At 41.0% G+C, this 27,052-nt stretch overlaps 2 protein-coding genes across 3 annotated transcripts in view; one reads left to right on the forward strand and one right to left on the reverse strand.

Moving 5' to 3' along the window:
* Nucleotides 1-5,115, forward strand: part of Spg11 (SPG11 vesicle trafficking associated, spatacsin) — a 67,169-nt gene extending 62,054 nt beyond the window's left edge. The window contains exons 33-40 of one of the 2 annotated variants that reach the window (XM_060371801.1): nt 255-392; nt 561-694; nt 1,267-1,374; nt 2,679-2,847; nt 3,049-3,137; nt 3,304-3,459; nt 4,144-4,295; nt 4,584-5,115. In XM_060371801.1, the coding sequence (XP_060227784.1) occupies nt 255-392; nt 561-694; nt 1,267-1,374; nt 2,679-2,847; nt 3,049-3,137; nt 3,304-3,459; nt 4,144-4,295; nt 4,584-4,764 (1,127 nt within the window). In that variant the 3' untranslated portion in view covers nt 4,765-5,115. The other variant, XM_060371802.1, reaches the window with a different exon arrangement.
* Nucleotides 5,116-5,631: 516 nt separating this feature from the next.
* On the reverse strand, nt 5,632-26,867 carry Eif3j (eukaryotic translation initiation factor 3 subunit J). The gene is made up of 8 exons (XM_021649005.2): nt 26,708-26,867; nt 26,521-26,624; nt 15,309-15,366; nt 14,816-14,907; nt 11,530-11,644; nt 8,456-8,617; nt 6,986-7,059; nt 5,632-6,701 (listed from the first exon to the last, which is right to left on the reverse strand). The coding sequence occupies exons 1-8, from the start codon at nt 26,751-26,753 to the stop codon at nt 6,570-6,572; spliced, it is 783 nt and encodes a 260-aa protein (XP_021504680.1). The 5' UTR covers nt 26,754-26,867; the 3' UTR covers nt 5,632-6,569.
* Nucleotides 26,868-27,052: the final 185 nt, after the last annotated feature.

Genomic DNA, 27,052 nt, shown 5'->3' on the forward strand with positions numbered 1-27,052 from the left:
ATTGCACCTTCAAGATTCCAGATTCTTGTAAAAAAAGAAAATATTTTATTTTTATCTTGTTATTGCTGTTTTATGATCATGGTTAGAGTAGTTCTGTCCCTGAAATAAAGAATGCCTCTCACCCACAGTCAGCTGGAAAAAACTGTCAGCATTACCTCCTGCTGCCAGGCCTGGGCAAAGTTGGTCTACTGGCACCATGGTCTTGCCAGCTCTCATGGCAAACTCAGTGCCTATCTCCACATCTTTCTCTGCAGGAGAAAAGCAGCCCTTCAACCCAGCAGAGGAAAGCCAGACATTTCTTCAGCTAACTGCTGTCTGTCAAGACCGCACATTGCTAGGCATGAAGTTGTTGGACAGGATTCCCTCCGTTCCCCACAGGGAGCTCTCTTGCAGTAAGTCCTTATAACTGAAACTTCTGTACTCTTGTGGTTACTTTAGATTGCTTCCAGCTTTTGCTATTTAAGCCCGTCAAAGGATAGGAGCTCTCTCTAGACAGAGCACACCTTGCCAAGCAAAAGTCAACAGTAGGTATAAGTCTATCTCACTTGTCCTACCACCAGCTACAGAGCTTCTGATCCTGGCCCATCACTGCTTCACCTTTACGTGCCACATGGAGGGCATCATCAGAGTCCTACAGGCAGCCCGGATGCTTACAGAGAACCACCTGGCTCCCAACGAAGAGTATGGACTGCTGGTGAGTAGTCTGAAACCTACCATCATCCTGAGGCAGCTTTGAAGAGAAAGACAGACAAGGGCCCTCAGCTCACAGGGTCTCTGGAGCCCACATCTACTTCATTACCAGCCAGGCAGTCTTAGCCCTCTGCTTCTGGCTGATTTGTCAAAATCAGTGTCCCAAAAGAGCAGAAAACAAAGGTTCTCCACCATGTCCTAAGGCTGTTGTACCTTCTTGCCAGGGGAGTCAACTTTTTCTAGGGAAAGAGCTGCTTTCCCCCAAAACAAGGTTCAGGCGTGATCATGTTCAGGCACTCAATGCTGACCCAAGCAGGTAAGTCAAATGTAGCCCAGTGGAATGAGTGATGGGAGGAAACACCCACTCCGGAAGGCATTGTAGAATGTTAACAGAGAAGGGGTGACAGCCAGTGACATCCTAAAGACTCATTCCAAATTATCCAGAGAAGCCATAGCTGGGTGAATGGGAGGGGTTAAAGCATGGCAGCCTGGCCATTAGCCTATCCCCCCATGGTGCTTGCATGTCGTGATGCTGGTGGGTTAGCCTCAACAGCTGTTAAGTGCTCCTTCCCTCAGGTACGCCTCCTCACCGGCATCGGAAGGTACAATGAGATGACGTACATATTTGACTTGCTCCATCAAAAGCACTATTTTGAAGTTCTGATGAGGAAGAAGCTAGATCCGGTAGGTGTTTAGTAACGAGCTCCAGGATATAGGAGTCTCACCTGCTCCTGGGAGGCCAGGAACTTACCCCAGGCGCCACTGTCATCAGTGACTCACATTACAGAGCTCAGACTAAGTCTGGCAAAGGTACACCTCCTTGTGAACCATGCTGAAAATGAGTAGGTAGGGAGGATCCAGGAGTTGAGGGGAGGGGGTGGAAAAATAAGATTAAAATTGGAGGGGGAAAAATAGGAGTAAAATATATTGTATGAAAAAAACTTTAAAGACAATATATTACAACAAAAATACCAAGGTAGGAAGCAAAATGCATAGCCCAGGGCCAGAGAAGACAAGGAACTCTTATGATGGCCAGGAAGCAGCTGTAGAAACAGGCCTGGCTTGCTCAGTCTCTGGGCCTTGGAGCCTCTCTATCCCCATTATGAGCTATATGATGTAGGTCACTCACATAGCCTTTGTTCCCAAAGCACTGGTGTGTGTGTGTGGGGGGGGAGTGTTTGTTCATTTCTCAGGTAAAAACATAGTTAAAAGGCCTTTCAGAACAGTGTTAGGCCATCTTCAGGATCCCCCGGATTTTTAAATTGTTGTTTTGAGGCACATTTGCATTTGAAATTATTTTAATAACTTTTTTCCTGATTACAAAAGTAATACATACTCCATATAAGACACTTAGAAAACAATACAGAAGTTCTTAGTGTTCACCATCTGGAGACAGCTACTACTAATATGATATAACTCTTTGTTTGCACATGTACCTCCAAGTATAGAAATTCACATTTTAGCAAAATTATATGCTTTGAAAATAAGAGATAACTGAGGTTCTCCTTTTGCAATGTCTACTGTGGCTATTTCCCAAGTCAAGACAGTCCTGTGCGCAGAGGTCATGGCTAAGTGGGAAAGCCTGTGCTTGGCCCTGGGTTCAATTCCCCAACTCAGAGGAAAAGAAGAAAAAAAGGAAGAGCAATTTAAGAGCTACAAGTTGTTTCTTAGCCTTTATTTGGGGCATCCAGGCTGGTTTTAATTAAGTCTGTTACATTCACCTTCACACTTTGCTAGAATACTATCCTAAATATGCAAACAGAATTGTAATCAGGTGTGCTCTTAAGGCTTTCTTCTAGATCAAGCAACTGTTTATGCTCCCAACAATGATTCTGTATTTTCATTTACCTTTCCTTGGGTATTTTAAAAGCTCATAAAATAAAAAAATAAAAAATAAATAATAAAAAAAAAAAAATCAAGGGACGCACTTGAGTCTCCCCCCTTGCCCCTGGTTGAGCCCTTAGATATACTTTTCCCCCCCTGGGCAGAGTGGCACCCTGAAGACAGCCCTACTAGACTACATCAAACGCTGCCGCCCTGGAGACAGCGAAAAGCACAATATGATTGCTCTGTGCTTCAGCATGTGCCGGGAGATAGGGGAGAATCACGAGGCAGCAGCCTGCACCCAACTGAAGCTGATTGAGTCTCAGCCCTGGGGTAAGTCTTGAGTAAGTTTTGAGTGGCAGCCCAGGCGGCAGCTGAAACAAGCATTTGAACTCCTAAGGCGTCATCCATCAAACCCTGGAGTTAAGTTCTGTAAGGGCGTACATTTCCTGCGTGCAGTACACCTGCCTGTGACTATACCTAGGATGTTTCTCCCATCACTCAGCTTCACAGCAAGTGTTCTTTTCTCTACAGAGGAAAGCCTCAAGGATGGAGCCCAACTTAAACAGCTCCTGCTTAAAGCCCTGACTCTGATGCTGGATGCAGCAGAGAGTTACGCCAAGGTAACCAGTGTTATTTTAGCCTGGCCTCTAGCCTTGGCATCTAGTAGAAACTAGTTCAGCCTGGGCTCTTCCTAGTGAAGAGGGAGTGTGTAATGGGTCAAGCAAAGGTGGGAGTGAGTACAGGAGAGATGGCAACAGCAATGCCTCTTCCACCCTTGTCCCTCAGGACTCCTGTGTGCGACAGGCCCTGCATTGTAACCGGCTCACCAAGTTGATAACACTACAGATTCACTTTCTGAACAGTGGCCAGAATACAATGCTTATCAACTTGGGCCATCAGAAGCTAATGGACTGCATCATGGCCCTACCTCGGTTCTACCAGGTAAGAACATTCTAGCAAGTACTGCCAGCATCATCCTGTGGTATCTTACTCTTGGTACCCATAAGTTGAGTGACTGAGGTTTCAGGGTCAGTACCATGAACAGGCAATTTGAGACGGATGTGCATGTGTTTTTTGTAGTGATTCAGTTCAAACCAAGGTCTTTATAAATGCTGGGCAAGTACTCCACCGCTTAAGGCACTCCCGGCACTATTTGATGTGTTTCTTTAGCACATCATTTGGGCAAAGGTTAGAGATTTTGTTGTTTGGCACAGTTATGGTTCAAAGAAATAGCCTTGGCTTGTCCACTTAAATCTTCCCAGTTGTGTTCATGGAATGGTGTGTGCAGGTTAGCAGTGAGAGTCAAGTGTGTCCAGAGACTGGACCTAGCCCTTTAAAAATAAAAGGGACTAATGTCCCAGCATCAGCTCTTTCCTGCTCCTCACACAGATGAGTTGTGGGGACAATTCACATCTCAGCAGTTCTATAGTCCATTGTAAGGAAGACTAAAAACAAGTTACTGGAGGGGGTTTTATGAGAGGGAAATGTCAACATTAAACAATCTGATACAGAGCCCTTGACACTGATCATCATTCACTGTGTACTGTGTACTGTTCCTAGACTCTGCCTTCAATTTTCCACAGCACAGGCTCTAATGGCGCCTCCCTTTTCTTCTGTCCTTTTAAGGCTTCTATTGTAGCAGAGGCCTATGACTTTGTTCCTGATTGGGCTGAAGTTCTCTACCAACAAGTGATTCTTAAAGGAGATTTTAATTACTTGGAAGAATTTAAGCAGCAGAAGTTACTAAAACCAAATATATTTGAGGACATTTCCAAAAAGTAAGTAAGTTGCCTGTAATCCCAGCCTTGCCTCCTAGGACAGGCGGCTACATATGCAGATGCTGGAAAAAATTTATTATGAGCAGAAACCCTAGCAAAGGTGCCTTTTGCAGCACTACTAAATTTAATTAAGGTGGGTGCTGACACTTACTTTTAATGAAAGTAATCCATCAAGATCCAGTACTAGGTTTGATAATTTCCTAAGCACCTTTGCAGATAGTGGTGGCAGAGCTGATCCCCTCACTGATGATACAGTATTTAACCTGTTCTTTACATATTTTTGTGTAGATATAAACAACACCAGCCTACCGACAGGGTCACAGAAAACCTGAAGAAGTTACTCTCATATTGTGAAGATATCTACCTGTATTACAAGTTGGCATATGAACACAAGTTTTTTGAAATTGTAAATATGCTTCTGAAGGACCCTCAAACGGGATGCTGCCTTAAAGATATGCTTGCAGGTTAGAAGATCTGAAAGGTGCCTGGTTGCTTATTTGTACTTACATGGCTCTAAAGAATATTCAGTCATAACATATTTGAAGATCTTTATCCTCATTTGAGGTAAAAAGCCCAGAGATATACCACACCACATCAGTCACCTGTGGCCATAGGGAATGGAGGAGAAATTGGTATTAAGATCAAAAGCTTCTTGTTAGAATGGCTTCTACATCAGAGAAACAATAGTGATTAAAGAATACCTGTGCCTGCAGGTTCCAGTTTCAAAGTAATTTAATCTTATTTACACAGTTAAGGAACAGGTGATACATTTTCATGAGTTAGAAACTGATCTTTCTATAATAAAATAGGTTTTAATTCAGTGTCTACCATTATTACTGCTAAGGAAATCTTAGCCCTTGTCTGCCTTCAACAGTATTTACTGTAATTATTGCTGTGTAGTCACGGCCTTCTATTAATTCAAGTTAATTAGATGGTCCTGTTTTCCACTTAGTCTACAGAGCTTTGAGGTTCCTATTGCCTATGGAAGAGAAATTAAAAACTTTTTCTTTTTTGTTCTGGTTGTGACAATTAGAGGGGGGGAGGAACCTAACCACAAATTTGGTAAAATTACTTAAGATGATCATCCAATTTATGCTTACAGCAATAACCTGAGTAAGTAGGCTCCATTACTCCAAATAAATAGTTGTAGTACTTACATAAACAAGGGGAGGAAAGCAGCCTCTGTTGCTCCACAGTTAACTACTCAAGACCCAAGCACTCTTGCTTCAGTGCTATAACTGCACCAAGCACTGACTGAGCCTTAGTGAGTACACAGATAACTCCACCCAAGGGTGGGATCCTGTAACTCAACTATTTCTTGGGAGGTAACACAAAATTTAAGTCCTCACAATAGTGATTTTATTAAATTAGTTGCTTTATAAAACATTGCAGATGTCATAATTGTTAACATAACAATTTACCAAACTGTAGTTAACTGGTGCAGTTTGCTGAGCATGTTTTATAAAGAAAAGGAAATGCCAAAACCCTGTTAAAAGTTTTTCCATTATAGCCTAGAAGAACAAGATTTGTTTCTCAGACACTTGAATCAGGCAAATAGAAACAGAGTTCCCTCCCCCATCTGAAGTCTCCATCCGTAGAAATAGGCAGATAAATAACTAGACAGTCAATGCACTGCAGAGTCCACCACTTGCACTGTAATATGGAGAGGTTTACCTTCTTCAGTTTTAAAGTTGGAGGGTTTTGGTCATTAAAATCTTAAGTATCAAACTAGTACTTTTCAGCCACAGTATCTTCACTCTGAGATAAGCAGTCTTCTTCACAACATGTTTAATATCCTCACCTCAATTTTAAGACAAAGCAATTTTAATACTAGGTGCATCTCACATGCCCTTGCTGCAAACTGCTTTTCTTGACAAGTTATGAAGTAGTTCAAGGAGGTATGGTTAAGGCTGTATTACTGAATGGTGCTGGTAAATACTACACAATCTTTTTGTCATGTTGCAACCTTTGTTTCCAATTTAGTGACTGCTGCTATGGAATCAGATAGCAACAATGACAACATTATTAGGTTTGTTTTGTTTTTAAACTATGATTTAGTAGCAACTGAGGTTCCCAATTTTAACCCCTTGGCAACAAGATCCAAGTTCCCTCATTTGCACATTAGCACCTGAGTGTCAAGGGGTTAAATAACCAGCACGAAAGATACTGCACTTCTGATTGTAGCATTTGGCAGAACTGAAAGGAAAGGAGGTTGTGCTACATGTTGAAGGGATTGTGGGCAACAGAAAGAAGACACCAAGAAAAGATAGAATGTCACATGAAGTCTTCATAGTCTTGTACATATCCTCCATCATATCCACCATAATCTGCCAGATCATCTTTCATGGTGGCCTTTAATCCCCCTCCAGGAACCACGCCTTTCTTCTTCTTTTTGGCTTTGCTTTGCTAAAAATGAAGAAGAATTAAATTCATGAACCTTTATCTCCTATGGGCATTTCATCTGTCATAGCAAGCCCTCGAAAAGATGGCAAAGCCTCTCTAAAAGGCCCAACCTACAGCAATTTTTATTGTCTCAGAAAAAAAGAACACGGTGATGTCTGAGTGGAGACAACAGGCACCACACTGTTGTTCTGTTCTAACTTAAATTTCAACAGGCTCTTGCAGTGTTGAGGGAATTCTGCCCACAGCTCCACTCTAACGTGTCATTTCTCTGCACAGCTTGCACTTACCTTTTCTTGCTTCTGTTTTTCACTGCAAAGCACAGTCAATGAGTTGGTAATCTTTTTCAAGTCATCAATTTCCACTTTAAAAGAGAGAGACATACTACTAAACTTCAGTTTTTAAGCATTTTGAAAAATAAAATCTTAAGCTATCTTCCTCACATCTAAAAAATCATTTGTCATTAAACTTGGGTAACTTTAACTATGAATTTTTTCTCCTTCATAAATAATGAGGTAACTGTTCAGTCTACAGCTAGGCTCACTAATATACAACAGCAAACCCAATGACTATAAAGAACTTTAACTGTGGACTCTCTGTTCTTACTGCTTCTTGCCATCTTTCCTCAGTCTAAACGGAGGGGGGGAATAACACAAACTCCTATAACACAGCCTCTATGTTCACTGAGCACCAGCTACACGAACATGTGATATTTAAACACACAGATGACAAGCTTCTGCCCTGTGTATGTTCTAGCCCAGGTACTATAGCACATTTAGTGAACAGCATGTCCTCTACTTAGTTAAAAAAAAAAAAGTTAGGGCTGGAGAGATGGCTTGAGCACTGTCTGCTATTCCAGAGGTCCTGAGTTCACTTCCCAGCAACCACATGGTAGCTCACAACCATCTGTCTACACTTCTGGCATGCAGATAAAAGCCCTCACATACACAAAATGAATAAATACAATCTTTTTTTTTTTTTTAAGTTCTCAGACACAAAAAAATGTTAACGAGTTTGGTTAGGAGTCCTGCCGCACCCACCAAAAAAACAGTACATGTAAAATGAAGACCCACCTGTGGGTAAATCAATCACAGTGAGAATCCTCTTAGTGATCATTCCTCAAATAAAATAAAACTCCTAATTCATGGTGATCTTTTTCTCGATCTTCAACTAGTCCTAACTCCCAGACATCCTTAGTCTGGTACCCCATCTTATGGACACCAGTTCTGTTAGGCAGCTTGGGTAGCATATCAGCCTTCCATGTGCAAAGTTCTGAGGTTCTCATTGAGTTCTAAACCCCTCGGAACCCCTAATCCACTCCCTCTATAGATACTTTGTACTCCTTTAGAAGATAGCTGGGTAAAAGGGTTACCCAGTGTTTTGTGACTTGCTTTATTTGGCATAAGCCAACTGTCTTTGGGAAGCTACTACAAAACAATTACAATAGCCTGTTACCACCCCCACCCGAATACTAAAATTGGAGAACGTTCCCAAGTCTATATTACACAGCATTAAGGCACTTTAAAAATATCATTTATTTTCCCAAGGATGGTGTGCATATACAGTCTTTTTCGTCCCCCCCTTAGCTTTTGAGACAGGATTTCTCTGTGTAGCCCTGGCTGTCCTGAAATTTGCTTTGTAGACCAGGCTAGTCTCAAACTCACAGAGATCCGCCTGCCTCTACTTGCACACTGCTGGGATTAGTTTGCCACCACCATCTGGCCATAACACAAAAGGGGCTAGAAATCAGAATCACTTACATGAAATACAAACATCTCGAACTAAGGCTTCCAAAAAACTGGCATAATATAGTGATTTTTCATATTGTGTAATTTTATCTTTTAGTAACTTTCCAAACTCTGTAAAATCATCTCTTGAAGATGGGTTCATAGCATCTATTCCATAAACTGTATTATTAACACCTGTAGGAGAGAAGACTGAGACATTAGGAAGACACAAACATTTTATCAACGAGGGGCTAGTGAAATGGCTCAGTGGGTAAGAGCTTACCTGGAGCTCATGTAAAGTTGGGGAGAGAGAACTGATAGCACAAAACTGTCTCTGACCTCCACACATGGCCCTCCCCATAACAAAAAATTTAAACCTCATAAACCAAGTTGAATTATCACAGTGTATGTGTGTGTGTGTGTGTTTGTGTGTGTGCCATGACCTGCATGTGGAAATCAGAGGATAACTTTTACTCCTTCTATCAGTGTGGGTCCTGGGGATCAAACTCATATTGTCGTCAGACTTACTACCCGCTGAGCCACCACTCCAGCCCTATGATGCTTTTTTAACCTGGGCCTATTAAGAGTTCTTAGACAGAATTCAGGAGACTTCTAACTTCAAAATAAGAGTTCAAGGCCTGACAAGAACCTGCCTCAAAAACTAAACAAAACAACAACAACAACAACAACAACAACAACAAACAACCCTAAAACCAACCAATAAATTAATGAAACCACATGGACTGGGAATGTAGCTCAGGTATGTACTGCTTTAACATATTTTACGTGAAGCCCCAAGTTCAATCCCCTGCACTGAAAATTAAAAACATTTAATTCTGTGTCATGAGATTTGTTTTATGATTTGATTCCTGTTTCAATTCAACAGATTTCCTTTGCTTTTTAAAAAAATAAACATGTATTTTATTCGCTTGAAAACATACTTGACAGGCAGTGGTGGCCCACGCGCCTTTAATCTCAGCACTTGGGAGGCAAGCCAGGCATATCTTTGAGTTAGTGGCCAGCCTGGTCTACAGAGTGAGTTCCAGGAGAGCCAGAGCTACTCAGAGAAACATCTCAGAAAACCAAAAACTGTTTAAACAAATATAAACAAAAAACCATACTTGAAAAACAGACAACAAAAACAGCCGGGCACAGTAGTAAACACCTTTAATCACAGCATTCAAGAAGCAGAGAAAAGCTTCTCTTTGAGTTTGAGGCCAGCCTGGTTTACATAGTGAGTTCTAGACCAACCAGGGCTACACAGAGAAACCATGTCTCAAAAACAAAAGACATACTAAAAAAGGGACCCATAGAATTCACTAGCTGTACAAAGAAAGATGCTCTCAAAGATATGTCCAAGAAAGAGGAGACAAAAAGGATTAGAGGAGGATTTGAAGATTTTTTTTCCTTAACAAAAAGAAAGATCAGGCAGTGTTAGGACACACCATTAATTCCAGCACTTGGAAGGCAAAGGCAGGTAGATCTCCAAAAAGGATTAGGGAGGTGGCTCAGGGGGTAAAGACAGTTGCTACCAAATGTGACCACCTAAGTTCAAGCCTCTGAACCCAAATGGCAGGAGAGAACCAACTCCACTCCTCTGACCCCCACAGGCACCCTAGGGTACAAAACACAATAAATGTCAAAACAAAACAACTTTTTACAAAAATGGCAAAGGATAAAAAGGAGGAATACTATAAAAATAATCGGCTAACTCCAAAAATTAAGCAGTTTTCTCCAAGTGTTAAAACCTGAGAGAAAAAATTAATCTAGCCTAAAAGAATTAAGTATGTATGCTTCTGTACATACCTTTTTCAATGTCAAGTAAATGATCTAACAATACCACAGACTCAGCACTGTAGCACAAGAAAACAGTAAATTCCTATTAACTAAACAATGACTGCTGTTGGACTTTCCTCTTAACCTATAACTGGTGTCTCACAGGTTTTCAGCACTGCACATACGCAGATGGGCTGTCACATACAGAGAATGCCACAGTCTCATCTGACATTGCTAGAGACCCCCTGAGCGATATGGTCATACGAAAACAGTTAACTACAGCAGACCTCTTGTGTGTTAGAGAAGAGGTTGGGGAGTCAGCATTTTCACACCTGGTGATGACAAACTTCACAGATGAAGCAGTCTTGATTTCTATCTTCCTTACATGTGCTGGCTAGTTTAAAATCAACTTGACAAAAACCAGAAGACTCTGAGAAGAGGGGACCTAGCTGAGAAAATGCCCCCACCAGATTAGCCTGTGGTGCAGTAATCCTCCACGGCTTTTCTTTGATTCCTGCCCTGACTTCCCTGGAGGATGGAATATAAGCTACAGGATAAAAATAAAGTCTTTCCTCCCCAACTTGTTTTTGGTCTGATGTTTTATCATAGTACTATAACTAAGAGACTATGTTGTGCAGTGCTGCTAGAGCTAAGAGTATACAAGGTAGGAATTTATCTTGTTCACTAGCTACAGCTAGAGGCATGCCGCAGAGCAATGCTAGCCCTGAAAGAGAGGGTGTTATGAAGGCTAGGAGATCTCACAAAAGAGTAAACTTGAACACAGGGCAGGGCCAAACTGGATATTCGACATGGGGCTATGCTCAAGTCCTGGCCAGACTTATGGCAACAGGGTGACCCCAAAACAGCCCAGCATTTTAATCTCAAAGCTAAAGACTGCAGAATCTCTCCAGTTAATAAATGTTGGCGAGATAAACTTTACTGGGTCCACTTACGTCTTTGGGAGAGGGTTGAGAGGCACAGTCTTACTATACAGCCCTACGTGGCCTCCACTTCTCACCCTCCTGTTTCAGTATCCCAAGTTTTAGGATTTTGTGTTTAGGATTATTTTAGTATATTATATTAGGATTATATTTAGTATATGTTACAATGATATCTTATATTTAATAATCTTATTAAAACAATTATTCAAAAATCTGAAAATTTGTCTATGCCTTGCCAAGTATTATCAAATATAGAAACAAGAGCTTAAAACTTTTCTAATTTCAATTAGAACATATGTATCCTTTAAAAACATGATTTTTGGTCTTTCACAAGTAAGACTGGCAGAATTTTTCATCTGGAGTAGCTCAACATTGCACCCACCATCTTACCAAAAGTTTCTTTTGCTAACTCAAGGTCTGACTCTTCCTGTAATTTCTTTAGCCGAAGTTTATCTGCTAATTGCTCTTCAGGTGTTAGCACTTTAGGTTCTTCGGGCTCTTCTAACTAAAAAGAAACAGAAATTTCACTTACAAAAGCAAGGTTTATGGTAGACACAGTATATTTTCATATTGTATCAACTTTATTTCAGCACTTACATGAAGAAACAAGAACATACAAAATGATTTCTGGATTTTGACATTCTTCTAAACACTTTAAATATTCTTTTTTTGTTTTTGTTTTCCCCCCGAGACAGAGTTTCTCTGTGTAGCCTTGGCTGTCCTGGATTTGCTTTGTAGACCAGGCTGGCCTCAAACTCACAGAGATCTAGCTGTCTCTGCCTCCCTGAGTGCTGGGATTACAGGCATGCGCTACCATGCCTGGCTCACTTTAGATTCTTATTTCAATTGTACAAGTAAAACAAGAGACACAATGAAGTTAAACAGCTTTACCATGGTAAAAGGAAGTACCATCTAACTGGTAAGATTTAAAGCCAGGAAGAGAGGTTAGTTATTTCCTCATCCATTGTTAAAATTGTTAACAATGACTGGATGAAATTATAAGCAAGATGAAATGGCACAGTCATATACTGCCACAACAGGCACTAAACAAGCTTTCTAAAGCAATACAGAAAAATGTATCAGGTGTTTTAAAATATTTCTACATGCTTTTTTAATAAATAAGTTTAGTATTTATTCACTTTACATCCTGAACACAGCCCCTCCCCCTTTCTACATGTTTTCATCAAGCAATTCTAAATTATTTATATTAAGAAACCCATGGGGTTTCTTTATCTCTTCAGATGGGGACTAAAGAAATGACTCAGTAGTTAAGAGCACCTGCTGCTCTTCCACAGGACTGGGGGGTTCAAGTCTCAGCATTCCCTTGTTGACTCAAATCCATTTCTAACTCCAGTTCCAGGAGATGTAGCAGTGACTTTTCTATACTGGAAAAGCAAACTAAAGTTTCCCTTTCCAATACAAACCATAATCAAAAGTAATCAAGACTCAGCACAAATAAAAAGTCAGAATGTGAAATATCACCATTCTATAATCCTTAATAATTATGAAATGCTCATCAATAATACTGTAACAGGTAGGTAAGAAACTGCTGTGAGGAAAAATGTAAGTTTATGATGGAAGCAGGCTCAGGCTGAGCCCTCATCTCAACCCTGTTCCGCTTCAGTCAACACAGTGCAGACAGGACAGGACTCCTGCTGTGAGGCAGATTGATGCACATGCCAATATTCCAAGCTTAAAATATCTAACATAAATCTAGCCAAAATGTTACTCATGGCCAGTGAGTTAGAGCTAACTGAAGTTAGAAGTAATGAGATATAAGCAAAAGGTATTATATGCTACAAGACAACTGCAGCCAGTCTCTAACATTATCAGTAGAACGATGGAAAGAGAAAAGGCACTGTGGGAGTACGGGGGGTAAATATGGGACAGGGAGCTAGGAAAGAAAGAAAAAAATACTATAGTAAGAATATTAACAACTGAGTGTGATACATGCACGGTCCCTGCTTGAACAAAGCAAATCTAAACCTCTTGAAATAACCAGTAATGTATTTATATATTAAGCTTGCAATCTAGAAATATGTATGACAGGTTGTATTTATGAAATCATATGAAAAAAAAAAACCCATTCACAGGTTTAAAGGTAAATGTATGCTGGTCTAGAACTTGCTACACAGACCAGGATGGCATTCAACTTTAGCAATCCTCCTGCTTCTGCCTCTCAAGTACCAGTATTACAGGTATGAATACCACCACATTTGGCTTTATAAGACTGAATCCCACAATACAGCCCAGGCTAGTCTTGAATTTTATGATCCTCTAATTCAGGTTTCCAGAGTACTGGGATTATAGAAGTACACCACCATGCCTGATTATTTTCTCTATTTTCATATTTGAAAAAACTTTTTAAAGATTTATTTATTATGTATATAGTGTTTGTCCACAAGCATGCCTGCATGCCAGAAGAGGGCACCAGATCTCTTTCTAGAATGTCTGAGCCACCAGGTGGTTGCTGGGATCAGGACCTCTGAAAGAGCAGCCAGTGCTCTTAACCTCTGAGCCATCTTTCCAGCCCAATTTGAAGATTTTTTTCCCTTAACAAAAAGAAAGATCAGGCAGTGTTAGGACACACACATTAATTCCAGCACTTGGAAGGCAGAGGCAGGTAGATCTCCAAGTTCAAGGCCAGCCAAGGCTACACAGAGAAAGCCTGCCTTGAAAAGCAAAAAAGTAATTAAAGGTATTTCCATGTTAAGTATGAAAAGATCTCTACAATAAAGTAAATAAAAGCAAAGTGGAAAAGATACAAGAGAAGAGAGCCAGTTAGTGATGCAGGTCTATAATCTCAGCACTTGGCAAGTGGAGACAGGAGGAAGTCAAGTTCACGGCCGGCCTGGTTTACAAAGCTACAGCCTGTCTCAAAGAGAGGTGGAGACAATACACACAGAAATACAAAGATATCTTGGAAAGATAAGGGACAATGTTGACATCTGGGATAGAAAGAGTAAGTAAGAAAAGGGTGTTTTGTAATTATCATTTTTTATGTCTGAATTATGAAAATGTTTCCTATTAAAAAAGATTAAAGTTGGTCACTATAGTGGATGCCTTTAATCCCAGCACTTGGGAGGCAGAGCCAGGTGAAGGTCAGCCTGGTCTACATAACAGCCAGGGCTACACAGAGAAACCCTGTCTTGAAAAAAAAGGAAAAAAAAAAAGATCAATTAATACTACAGCATTTCTGGATCCTGCTACAATCAAGAATAAACCACTCATGACGCAGGAACAGAGACTTTTTATGCCTTGCTCAGTACAATCCCTGTGTATTGTAACTGTGACTAGAAATAGCTGCAGGTAGGCTGGGATCCAGCTCAGTGGTGGAGAGATCACTTACATGCATGAGGCCCTGTATTCAAATGTCAGCACTGCAAGAAGAAACAAAACTGCAGGTGCTAGCAAAAAACATTAAGTGTGGTCACTGCACAATATAACTCTCCTGAGTGTGAAACTTAAAATATTTTCATATATGACTTCTGAACTCTATTTTTGCAAAAATCTACAACCAATTTGTTCTGGGATTCACCTGTGGGCTCATGGTATGCCCACTTTATCTTTACAGAGCCCTTCAAATCGCTAGGTACTATTTGCAGGCAGTTCAGACACTGTACAACTGAAACAATATGAATTCTGTATGCATTTTAAGGAAACTGACAGAACTTACCCTCTTTTTAATCTCTTCTTGCCTTTTCTTCTGCTGCCGTTCTTTCTCTTTTATCTTTTCTGCTATTTTTTTCTTTTCTGAAATTTTTACTTCTGAAAAAAATTTTAAATTATATTCAATACTTTCTAGTCTACAGCTAAGGCAGACATGGTGCCTGAATACTTGAAGAAACCTTCCCTAGCTTTCCAGAGTTATATGGTGATATTCTGAAAATGAGGAAGTGCTGGTGCTCTTCCTTTTCCTTTCAAATCTGATCCCCAAAGATCCAAATATCTTCCATTATACTTCCCTTAGATAAGATCATTCAAATATCACCATTTCCTCTACTTTTTTCCTTCCTATGAGATCCAGCAGTCAAGCAGAAAACCAACAGGTATATAATCTGATTGTTGAGAAACCAGAGGGGAATAGCAGGAAGGAGAAAAAAAAAAAAAAAAAAAAAAAGCCAGAGAAAGCTTTGATTTAAAACAATGAAGGGGTATCAGTGGCTCACCTGGTTTTACTTCTGCTTCCTCTTTATTTTCATCATCATCATCATCATCCCAGTTATCCTGAAGACAAGAACCTCCATTAGTAATTCTTACACATTTTCTTTTCCATGTGATCTCTATGGTTAACCTAATTCTACAGAAAAAAAAGCTTGTTGGTATTTTTTGGTATCACAGTCTTTGTAACAGTAATGCCTTACCCAAGGGTTTATACTTTTGTATCTCGGGAGAGTAAGAAGTTGCACATGCTTCTCTTTGGGTTTGTTCCAAGTATTCTATAAATTCCCATGTTGCTTTTGTAAGAAGGTTTCCCTTGACCTAATCATGCCCTATAATCATTTGTATATGGCAAAGGCTATGACTCTGGGAAGAGGCCAAAGTCCAGTATAGCCCTGGCTGGCCTTGAACTCCTGATCTTTCTGCTTCCACCTCCCAAGTGGTGGGATTACATACCATTATACCCAGTCTTTGAACAGTAATTTTACCATTTAAATTAGATTTATCAATTCTTTATAGTTTCTTAATCCAAAAATATGCAACATTTCAAAACCCAAAACACTCTTGGAGTACCAAGAGTGCCATAAGAATATTTCATACCTACAACCTAATGCCACAAGCCTGAATGGAATCCCAGCTACTTGGGAGGTAGAGTGATGTTCAAGGCCTGTTTCTGCAAAGTGAGTTTAAGGCCGGTCTGGGCAACTTAGTGAAATCTTGTTCCAAAATTAATTGAAAATATAGAAGGCTAGGGAATGTGGCTCAATGGTTAAATGCCTGCCTAGTATGCACAAGACCCTAGGTTCAATCCCCTGTACTACCAAAATACTACTAATAATAGAAAATTTCACATCTGACCCACTGAAAGATCATTAGTCAAAACAGAACATTAAAAACAGTGTATAAAATTACCTTCCAGCTATATGTATAAGGTATATCTAAGTCAAAAGAATTTCATGCTTACTTAGGTCCTATCTCTAAGATATACCATTATACAAGCACATATACACCTCATAATCTGAAGGAAAAAATTCTAAACTGGAAATACTTCTGTTCTGGATAAGGGATACACTATACAACCTGTGCCGCACCACCTGAGAACAACAGAAAGGGTACACTAGCTCTTGACCTTGGAGACAAAGGTTTCACTGTATATAGTAGGCTGACCTCCACTTCATTGGTCCACATGCCTCTGCCTCCAAGTGTTAAGATCAAAGACACAAGTCCCCAACCCCAGTTTGACTAATCCTTCTGACTGTACTAGCTCCATCTCCAGCACACTAGTGAGCAGGAACAGAGATAATAGGCACCCTGGTCTTGTTCCTCTCATAATGAAATTGTCTCTCAAATACAGTAAAATCTATGAGTCATTGGCTATTGCTACCTCTGGATTTGCATTAAGTCAGAAAATCTCATAACAAAGAGCTCGCCATGTTTTATTCTAAATGTATATTGTTTCACTGTTGTTGTTGTTTGTTTTTTTTTAAATTTACATCCCTGATTCATCTACAGTAAAAAGCCACAGATCAAATTTCATAGTTTTCCAAATGATTAGTAAGCTGCCAAGCATCAGTTATGGAAAAAGTCTGCATTACTGTCATCAAATACTAAAATTCTGACCAGATGGTCTATTTCTGGCTTTCTATCTTATTCTACCATTAGGGCGCCTCTTCATTTATCAGTAATACACTGAGGCACTTTTGTATGTTTGAGACAGGGCCTCACTATGGCCCTAGCCTTCCTGGAACTTGCCATATAGATTAGGCTAGCCTAAAACTTAGTGACCCGCCCTCCTGCCTGTGTCTGTATCTCCTGAGTGCAGAGATTACAGATACAACCAACACTGCACTTAGTGTCACACAGCTTTCACTAGAGAAGTTTTATGGGATGCTTAATGTCTGCTAGAGGGTGTTCCCCCTTTTAGGATTTTTAATGTTTTCCTAGCATTTATAACCACTTAATGCAATAAAAAGCTTAGCTATTAAAACACAAGCTAACCAAGCTAAAACATATAAGCCTTAAAATCAGTTGCTGTCTTGTTTTTAGTTTTGGACAGTGTCTGTCTAAGTGTCCCCAGGTCGGCACTGAACTCATGGTCCTCTTACTGCATTCTGAAATCACAGGCCTGTGTACTACTACATTGTTTATCAGTTCCTTAGTCTAGCAAATGGAGCAACAATTCCACTCTCTAGCTGAGCGTGGTCATTTGTTTCAAGCTGTATTGCTTACAACACAACCACAGTCAACAAATCAAATTACATAATATTTTTAAGTATTAAAGATGAGTAAGAACTAATTAAACCTTTATGGCTCTGGTTCCTTAAGTTGAGCAAGGCACTCTGAAGTACACCTATACGCTTTTTTCCTGTGCCTAACTCAACCACTGAACGACATATAAACCTACTGTCAAACATAATATCCAAAGACTCTATAGACTTGAGAAGATTTAATAGGCATGCAGACAGACCTCAATTTAAAGTGAGCTTTAATCTATAGGTTGAACACAGTCTCAGCAACCACCAGGCACAGTGTGACATGTCATTTGAAGATGAGCCATCATAAGGAAGGTGCAAAGCAGGAAGCTCTGGTGCTAGTAGAAGAGGCAAAGACTGACTAATATGCCACAACTATGACACAAACACAAGCTTATAGCTTTATAGCATTATAGATCACAGATCTAAATCAATCCAGGCATGTACACTAAACTTCAATTAAGACATATTTGTACATCCAACAAAGAAATTAAGCCAGGTGCAGTGATGAACGCCTGTAATCCCAGCACTCTGGGAGGTAGAGAAGGTGGATTGCTGTGAGTTCAAAGCCATCCTGGTCTACAAAGTTGAGTCCAGGGCAGCCAGGGAGACACAGAGAAACCTGTCTTGGGGGTGGGGAGTGGATTAAAAGTCTATCCTCCTGATTAAAGCTGCAATGTATCAAGACAAGCAGGACAGGAAAATTTTACGTTTAAAACAGTATGTATGTATAAAATTTTAAGCATTTCATTTTCTGTGTTTGGATGTTCTGCCTTCATGTGTATCTATGCACCACTTGTATGCTTGTTGCCCAGAGAGGCCAGAAGAGGGTTCAGATCCTCTGGAACTGGAGTTACAGTTGTAAAGTCCCACGTGAGTGCTAGGAATGTAACCTTGGTTCTCTGGAAGAGCAGCCAGTGAGCGCGCTTACCCAAAGCTAACTCTCCAGCCCCCAAATGAATATATTTTATTTATACTTGTCAATTTAACACATGGTTTAGAGTGTAACAGACGGAAAACAAACGATTATTAGTCATTACTTGAATAACTAAGATACTAGGGTTTAAAAATTAAAAACCAAATGTTTGTATTACCTTACTATTGTGCCTTACTTCTTACATCAAAACTGTAGTACAAAAAGAACCAAAGAGCTAAAAACAGAAGTTAACTACCACATATTTCAGGGTCTGTAACATGCTGCTTAGACAGTGCTTCAGATAGGAGGGTCATGTGTATTTCTAGGGAGTGTAGATTTACAAGTGAGATAATAACAGTAATAGCACATACTGAGTATTTACTTTGCATCTACAATTATGCTGGTCTTTTCATTTTGTAACATTAAGGTTAATCCTCATAACACTCCTAAAAGTAAGGCAGCAGCATCTCATTTTACAAAAAAAGAAAACTGGTCTGCAAATATCAACATGTTATCTCAGTAAAAAACAAGTAAGACTTGCTCTAAATGGACCAAAGTGACACAGAACATAACTTCCTCTAGATCATGGAATATAAAATAAATAACTGAAAACTAGTCCCTCCTGCTAAGATCTGTTCCCTCAATTAGCTCTAGAACGAGCTTCCCTAGATCACAGGAATCATAAAAAAGCAGAGATAAGGTACATTCTAACATGTAAAATATGCCCAGATACATACAACTATATTAGTTATGTACCTTCAAACCTCAAGTTGCCTAGAGTAGATTTTATTTTGTTTAGTAACTTAAAGATACTAAGATCTTCAAGCTACCACAAAGGCATTAGAGAACTTTCAATGAAAAGAAGCAGCACCTTGATGATGCCATCACCACAGAGAAGTGCCCCTTAGCTCATCCACACCACCTCTGTATCCTCTGTCCCTAACACTCTCTGGTTTCTCACAACAAACAATAACCCCAGCTCCTATCCATACAAACAGGAGGCTACCTACAAATTCTCAATCTTATCATAGACTGCCGTTTTCTGGGGGCTTTCTCTGTTTTGTCGTGGGGTTTCGCTGTGTAGCTTGAACTACTTGACCCTTGAACTCATAATCCTTTTACTTCCAACTCCAAATGCTGGGATTTTGACAGAATAGGTCAAAAGAGGCTGTTCCTGTAAATAAATTCTAGGCAGAGTCATGACACCTGCCTCAATGCACAAAGGACCATGAAAAGACATGGCTATTACCATTACCCTAAAATGCGCTCAACAAGCCTGCCCTGAAATTACTACTGAACTTTCATATTAATTCTCTTAAGAGAGCAAATAGCTGACACTATCAAAAAAAAGCTTGGTAGTTACCACAGAAATTTTTAAAGTTTTGGCTCGTTAGTTAGGAAATTAGCAGTCCCTGAAAGTAAACGGAGGGTGTAGAATGCCTACTGCAAGTGCTGTAGGGAACACTGGGTAGATTATTCTGTAAACATGCGGACTTTGTAAGTGCTAATAAGTTTTTCCAATAAAATGACAAACTGTTGAAAGACACTTAAAATAGAGACAGTAAGTTCATCTACCATTTAGAAAAAGACCTAAGTGTTACTTGGTTCAAGAGATAACCTATTAATATCCTACTAAAAACAACTTTCCCAGAAGCTGGATATAGTTCAATTGATACAGCACTTGCACAGCAAGCATGAGGTTCTGGATTCAATCTCTATTGCATCAAACACTCCAGAAATCTGATTCAGGTATCCTTGTAGTTTATGCCTGTAATTCCAGCACTTGGAGAGCTGAAGCAGGAGGATCAGGAGTTCATGGTCATCTTTTTACCTGTGGAGTTCTAGGCCAGCCTGGACTATGAGACTATTAATAAAATAAAATAAAATAAAATAAAATAAAATAAAATAAAATAAAAATTCGGTTTACCTTCCTAAAATGGGCAACTTCTTTAAAACAGAGGCTATTTCTAACATACTCATGTACATAATACTCATGCCCTACAAATATACACCAACATCATTTGAATCATTTCTCTGAAAGAGATGACTGCTTTCAAGTTCAAAATCTATTTCCTAAAAAACGACAACCAAGTACTTAAAGCAAAACAAAATTTTTAAATGTTATTTTTTTTAATTTCTAATATTGTACTAGCAGTTGGCTGGTTCTGCCATTTTTATAATACTAAAATGTAAGAGTATCATATGCAATGAGAGAACATATTTAAGGCTGAAAAATGCTTTCCAACTGAAGCAAGACATATTTATAGATTGTCAAATGGAGAAGCTTCAAAAGAGCAGTTAAAACTGTTTTGTCCCACAGCAAAAGCCCAGGAGCTAACATATACTTCCCTCCATTTTCCTTATGTAATTTGGTTTAGATGCATAAAAACTTTTGATTTTTTTTTTTTTTTCAAAGGTAGACTGGCCTAGAGTAACCTTAAATTCCCTGAGCAGATGACTTTGAACTTCTTCTCCTCCTGGGAACTGAGGTTATGGGAGGCACCACTGCCACGCCACGTTATGTATACCGGAAGTGGGACTCAAGGGTGCTTCACACACTCTGCCCGGGCGACAAGATACAACCTAAGTTCTTACTGGAAAACCAACTTTTAGTAGTCTCTAAATTATGTAGTTTCTGCTTGAAGCAGCCTGAGAACAGGGTTAACCTTCTCATAAAAAGTCAGTTTTTAAAAGAAAGCTAAATGTTCTACCGTTTTCTTAAGTCAAAGTAGTTGTTTCAGTAAATTCTACTCCATTTAATTTAGTTTTGTTGCAGCTCAATGTCTGTCTCAAATTCAGAGTGATTATCAATTCTACTTTAAATTCCTGGCTAAGCAATATCAAGATAAAAAAGCTGGCCAGTCTTGGTGGCACCCGCCTTTAACCCCAGCACTCAGGAAGGCAGAGTCAGATGGACCTCTGTGAGTTCAAGGCTAGCCTGGTTTACAAGAATTCCAGGACAGCAAAGGGAACACACAAAGAAACCCTGTCTCAAAGAAAAAAAATACTACTCAATAAAAAAAACATACTTCTTGAGATAACTGACTCCAAAGTTGTCTTCTGATTGCTACAGACAGTGTAACATATATTCCAACACACAAAAATAAGGCTTTCTAAGTCAAAACTTGCTATTTCACAAAAATCATTATAGTACTAAAATAATTGGGCTCTTCATCCGAGCAGCAGTCCCACACACCTTTAATCCCAGAACTTGGGAGGCAGAGGCAGGTGCAACTTTGAGTTGAAGGCCAGTCTGGTCTACAGAGAGTTCCAGGACAGCCAGGGCTACACAGAGAAACCCTGTCTCGAAAAACAAAATAAAAATTAAAAATAATCTGTTTAAGATATAACTTTTCAGCCAAGCGTGGTGGCAACACACTTGTGATTACAACACTCAGAAAGCTGAGGCAGGAGTAGCTTGAGAATTCTAGTCCATCTGATATACAAATAGGCTGCCCCTCCCACCTCCAAAATAAAACAGGACTGGGGATATAGTTCAGTTGGTAGTGTCACAACATTCTGAGTTTGATCCCTGGGACTGCATAAACCAGGCATGTAGTACATACCTGTAATCCCAGCACTTGGGAAGCCCAAGCCAAGAGATCACAGTCCAAGGCCATCCTTAGGTACATAGTGAATTTCACACTACATGAAACAGTTTTAAAGAAAACAAAACAAAATGATACCTATTTTCTGGGAAACTGGAATCACCCTTTTCTCTCAAACACTCATCCGGAAGTGGCAAGCACATATAATCAACAAACTTGGAAGGCTTAAGCAGGAGGATCCAAATGAGAGATCCTGCCCAAAAAATAAAAATATAGACCCTGTTCTTCAGAAGTGCTAAAATACTTGAAAAATGCCCTTACTCTGGAAGATTTACATTATTAATTTGGATAGAACCTTAAAGTAAATGAGTAAGACATGACTGCTTAATGCTTAGTTTTGACATTTTCCTGTCTAATAAATTCTACAATGCAGCTAGAAAAACCTATGTCTGAAAGCTGGAGTAGCACTCAGTTGGTGGCTCACCCTGAGTTCTATCCCCAAGTTGGAATAAACTAGGGGTTGTCGTGCATGTCTGCAATCCCTGCATTTAAGTTTGTAGAAGCAGCAGGGTTAGAATTAAAGGTCACAGAATTCAACTGGCTACAGAGAGGTTGAGGTAAGCCTAGGGCCACATGAGATCCTGCCTAAACAACTAAACACACACACACACACACACACACACACACACACACATACATATCTATCTATCTATCTATCTATCTATATACACACTCTCTCTCTCTTTCTCTCACACAGAGACAAAAACAAAACAAAGTGCCTGAGATAGCTGAAGGCAGCTAGAAGATTCCTCTAAAAATCTGTATGCCTTCTGAATAAACCTAAGCTGTAACCTGCTCAATTGGAATGTAGAAAATGTAATAAAATGGTTTCCTTGTCCCTGCTTCCAGTAGGCATTCAACCCTACATCTACATCTTACATATCACTCTAGTCATATATACAAAGTAAAAAAATTCTTCCTGCTACCCCTGCATATCAAGATAGTAAGAAAAGGTTCAAGCAAATACTCCAGACATATATGCTCCTTAATTCTCATTAAAAATGAGGAAAAAAAAGTTTCTGCCTATCTGTGGGTATGTACGTCACAGCAGGTCTACAAGGACAGAGATGCTGGATACTAGGTGCCTGGAGCTAAAGTTACAGGCAGAAGCAACGTAAGTGCTAGAAATCTGACTCTGACCCTCAGGAAGAAAGGCTGAGCAATCTCTCTAGCCACTAGTTCTCATCTTTTTACTGGGAAAAAGCCTATCCTTTTCCTCCACGAATATTAAGAGGTTTACAAACTCAGGGAGGCAGAGGCAGGCAGATTTCCGTGAGTTCGAGGCCAGCCTGGTCTACAAAGTGAGTCCAGGACAGCCAAGGCTACACAGAGAAGCCCTGTCTCGAAAAACCAAAAAAGAAGAGAGAGAGGGTAATCGACTTAAGCTTTTCTTAAGTCCATTTTTGCTATTGCAAGGTAGCTACTGAAAAGTCAGAAGGGGTAAAATACTATCTACTAAAAAGGATAGTCAACTACAGTAACTAAAAAAGACACTATAAATAGCATTAAACTGGTAATTTACAAATGCCAAGCACTTGATGCTGACATTCTGCGACAGAACTCTCACTCTTGCCCAAGTTGGTCTTAAATTCCTGGACTCAAGTGATTCCCCCCAACTTCCCCAAAGTGCCGGAATTACTGGCTCTTGCCACCCAACCAAACAGAGGTATTTTTAAAAAATTCACACACTGGGCCGGTCAGTTGTGGTGCACTTTAATCCCAGCATCTGGGAAGCAGAGGCAGGCAGATCTCTTGTGAGTTAAAGGACAGCCAGGTCCACAGAGAAACCCTATCTCAAAACAAAAAAGCAAACAAAAATTCACACGTTGAATTGTTTAAGGACTATGACTATTTGACTTGATGAAAACTAAGCATTGCTTGCACACTACCACAAAAAGATTAAACGCTAAAACATCAGAATTCAGAAGTTTGGTAGTATAACTCATGCTACAGAAGGTGACAAATTTCAATTCTAACAAACTTCTGAACAGGGAAAAATTTATTTGATAACCATGATCTTCCAATAGAAACACAAATTTCATAGTAAATACACACTATAAAAAAATACTTATCCTTCTGGCCTTCGCAAATGATAAAATGTGGCATAAAATAAACCACAGACAACTTAGCAGTCTAACTATTTCCACTAGGATAAAAAAAGGAAAACATCACTGAAAATTCATATTTATTGAATAGCTGCCAAGTGCTAGTTGCCCTGCTTAATGCTCATTTAAAATACAAAATAATTCTGATGGTGGATCCCAGCACTGCTGAGGCAAAGCCAGGCAGATTTCTATGAGGTTCAAAGCCAGACTGGTCTACATAGTTACACCATCCAGGGATATACAATGAGATCCTGCCTCAAAACAAAACAAGCAAAACCCAACAAAGTAACTATGTAATGCAGGTCTCATTATGACCATTTACATGTTGAGAAAGTGTAACTTGCTTAAGGCCACAAATCTAGAAAATGCCAAGGCAACACTATAATCAGTCTGACTCTAAAACCCAGGAGTCAAAACTTTTTTTATATACTGTAGCATAAGAATAGAAATAAACAAAATTTCAATATGTTGGACAAAATCAGCTTCGAATATAAACGTCAACTTCAATCATATAAAAGAAATGGTTATGTACACAAAAGTATGCACGGGAAAAGTGGCTGGACGGTGTGGTCTTTGGAGTATCTTACTTCTGAGTCTCCAAAAATTAGCTCTAACACTTAACGACTTACAGTTGTTCTCAACTTGTGGGTCTCAAATGACCCTTTCACAGGGATCACAACTCAGATAGCCTGCCTATCAGATATTTACATTTTAATTCATAACAAGGGCAAAAATACAGTTTTGAAATAGCAACAAAATAATTTTATGGTTGGGGGTCACCACAACACGACATGCTAAATACAACAAGTTAATGGACTGCAGAACCACTGTTGTAGCTGTGAAAACCACTGTAAGCGATAAGAATTGCAAACATCAGGATCAACACCATCTAGATTCCATAAACTCAGGTAGGGCATCATTACAGACCATTTTAAACAACTTTCTGGAACTCCCAGCTCCTCTAATACTCCCACCCACCTGTTTTGTTTTGAACTGACTCTCATCCCTCATTTTTTACTTCTTTAACTTTATTGGCTGTCTTAACTGCCACTTGCTAGAAAAAGTGAAAAATCAAAACTGAAAACGTGCTGTGACGCGGCAACAGAAGGCTGGTAACAAAGTGTATATACAGAACATCCCCAAGTGTATAGAACAGACGGAGGTAGCCAGCCACTACTACTATTTGTCATTATTAACTTCAGTGCATGCAAAGCGCACTTCATTCCTCAAATTCAGGCAGTCTGGTAAAGTGGACATATGCTTCAACAAACTTCAGAGGAAAGATGGAAAACCCACACAGTTCTACTAAGTTCGCGATGATAACCTCGCTCAAAATCTTGAACACCAGTAAAAGAAAACTTACAGGGTGCTAGATTAATCAAAGGGAGGGAAAAACGTTTTCCATTTCATACAAAAGTCTGTCTGCACAAATATAACAAGACTTTAAAAACTTCACTAATAAGTCTTAAAATGATGGAGCCGAGACTTTTGTAACTTTTGTAAAAAAAATGACCGGGGACGACAATGACGCCTAAAGCTGTTCCGTGAGCCCGTAGGAGTTTTCAAAAACTATAAAGGTGGGTAGGATTCGAGTTTACAGGACAAAGTAAAACAAAACCACCGGCCCCCAGTCTACCGCAACCACCAAATCCAGGCCTGTCCCTGTGTAGATGAGCAACTGTTAACGCTCCATTTTCCACAGTTCACAGTTTTGTCCCAGGTTTCTGTCCACTGTTCCGCTGGTTATCTCAGCGCCTCGTCCACCCTTCTCACCACAGGGTGGGGGAAGGGAAAGCTAAAAGTTGTTTCACTGTTCCAATTCTCGCTTAGAAAAATCCATCCTCGCTTATTTTCGACATCTAACCGCTGGAACGCGCTCCCGGCCTGCAGGATCATACCTAAGCTTACTGACACCCTGGGAGCCCTCAACCGGGAAAGGCAGACGGCTCTCCCGACTTTCCATATGGGACGAACACCGAAACCCAGCGCCCAGCCCGCTCGGCTCGTTGCGGGGAGAGGTTCTGGACTGCGAAGCCAGCACGTGGGCCGACCCGACTGCTGCTGTCACTTCTCGTCGCCAGTTAGGACTCCAGGCCTGAGAGAGGACCCTCGGCCAGGGGCCGGGGGCCGGGCCGCCACCACCCTCGGCACAGTCCGGCCGGACCAGCCGCCGCCCGCTGCCCACATGGCCGGCCGGCCGAGGGCACCGGGGCAGCGCCGGGCCGACGCTCACGCGGGACCCACGGCCCGCAGGCCCGGGCGGCGTCCCGGGGGCCCCGAGTCCGCCCGCAGCAGGCGCTCGCCGGCCCGCGTCACCTGGAGCCCCGGCCCGCACCTACCTTCACGTCCTCGTCCTCGTCCTCGCCTTCCCAGCGGTCGCCGCCGGCCGTGCCGCCGCCCGCGACCTTCCGCACCGGGTCCTCCATAGAGAACGTGTCCGCGTCTACGGAAGAGAGCGAGGCGCGTTAGTACACGCGTGGGAGCGGGGCCGCCACAGCCCGCACTCGGGCCGGAACTTCTGCTCACCCCAGGAATCTGAGTCCCCCGCCGCCGCCGCCGCCGCCGCCGCCATCTCCAACAGGGAGGGGGGTGAGCGTGTGTGTGAAGAGGAGAGCTGCGAAGAGTTAGCGCGGCAGAGGTGAGTCACCGGGCTGGCTCTCGTTGGCCCGCGCGGGGCAGGCTGGGACTGTGGCTGACTGGGCGCCCGGCCGAGGCTCCGCCCCCTCGAGCGACGCGCGCGGCGGGGCGGGGCGGAGCGAGGCGGGGCGGGGCGGGGCGGGGCGACGCTGGGCGAGGAGACGCCGACCGGCCTCGGGGACCCGGGAAGGAAAAGGAAGTGCGCACGCGTGAGTAGGGTGGTGCTCGCTCGGC

The sequence above is a fragment of the Meriones unguiculatus genome, chromosome 18, assembly GCF_030254825.1.
Source record: "Meriones unguiculatus strain TT.TT164.6M chromosome 18, Bangor_MerUng_6.1, whole genome shotgun sequence".
Lineage (NCBI taxonomy): Eukaryota > Metazoa > Chordata > Mammalia > Rodentia > Muridae > Meriones > Meriones unguiculatus.

Bases quoted from the DNA above. Each gene is read 5' to 3' on its own strand.
- Eif3j (XM_021649005.2), bottom strand. From the start codon at position 26,753: ATGGCGGCGGCGGCGGCGGCGGCGGCGGGGGACTCAGATTCCTGGG. The intron at 14,908-15,308 runs GTGAGCCACTGA...AATTTTTTTCAG, and splicing joins GGAAGCAGAAGTAAAACCAG to AAGTAAAAATTTCAGAAAAG. The intron at 8,618-11,529 runs GTAAGATGGTGG...TCTCTCCTACAG, and splicing joins GTTAGCAAAAGAAACTTTTG to GTGTTAATAATACAGTTTAT.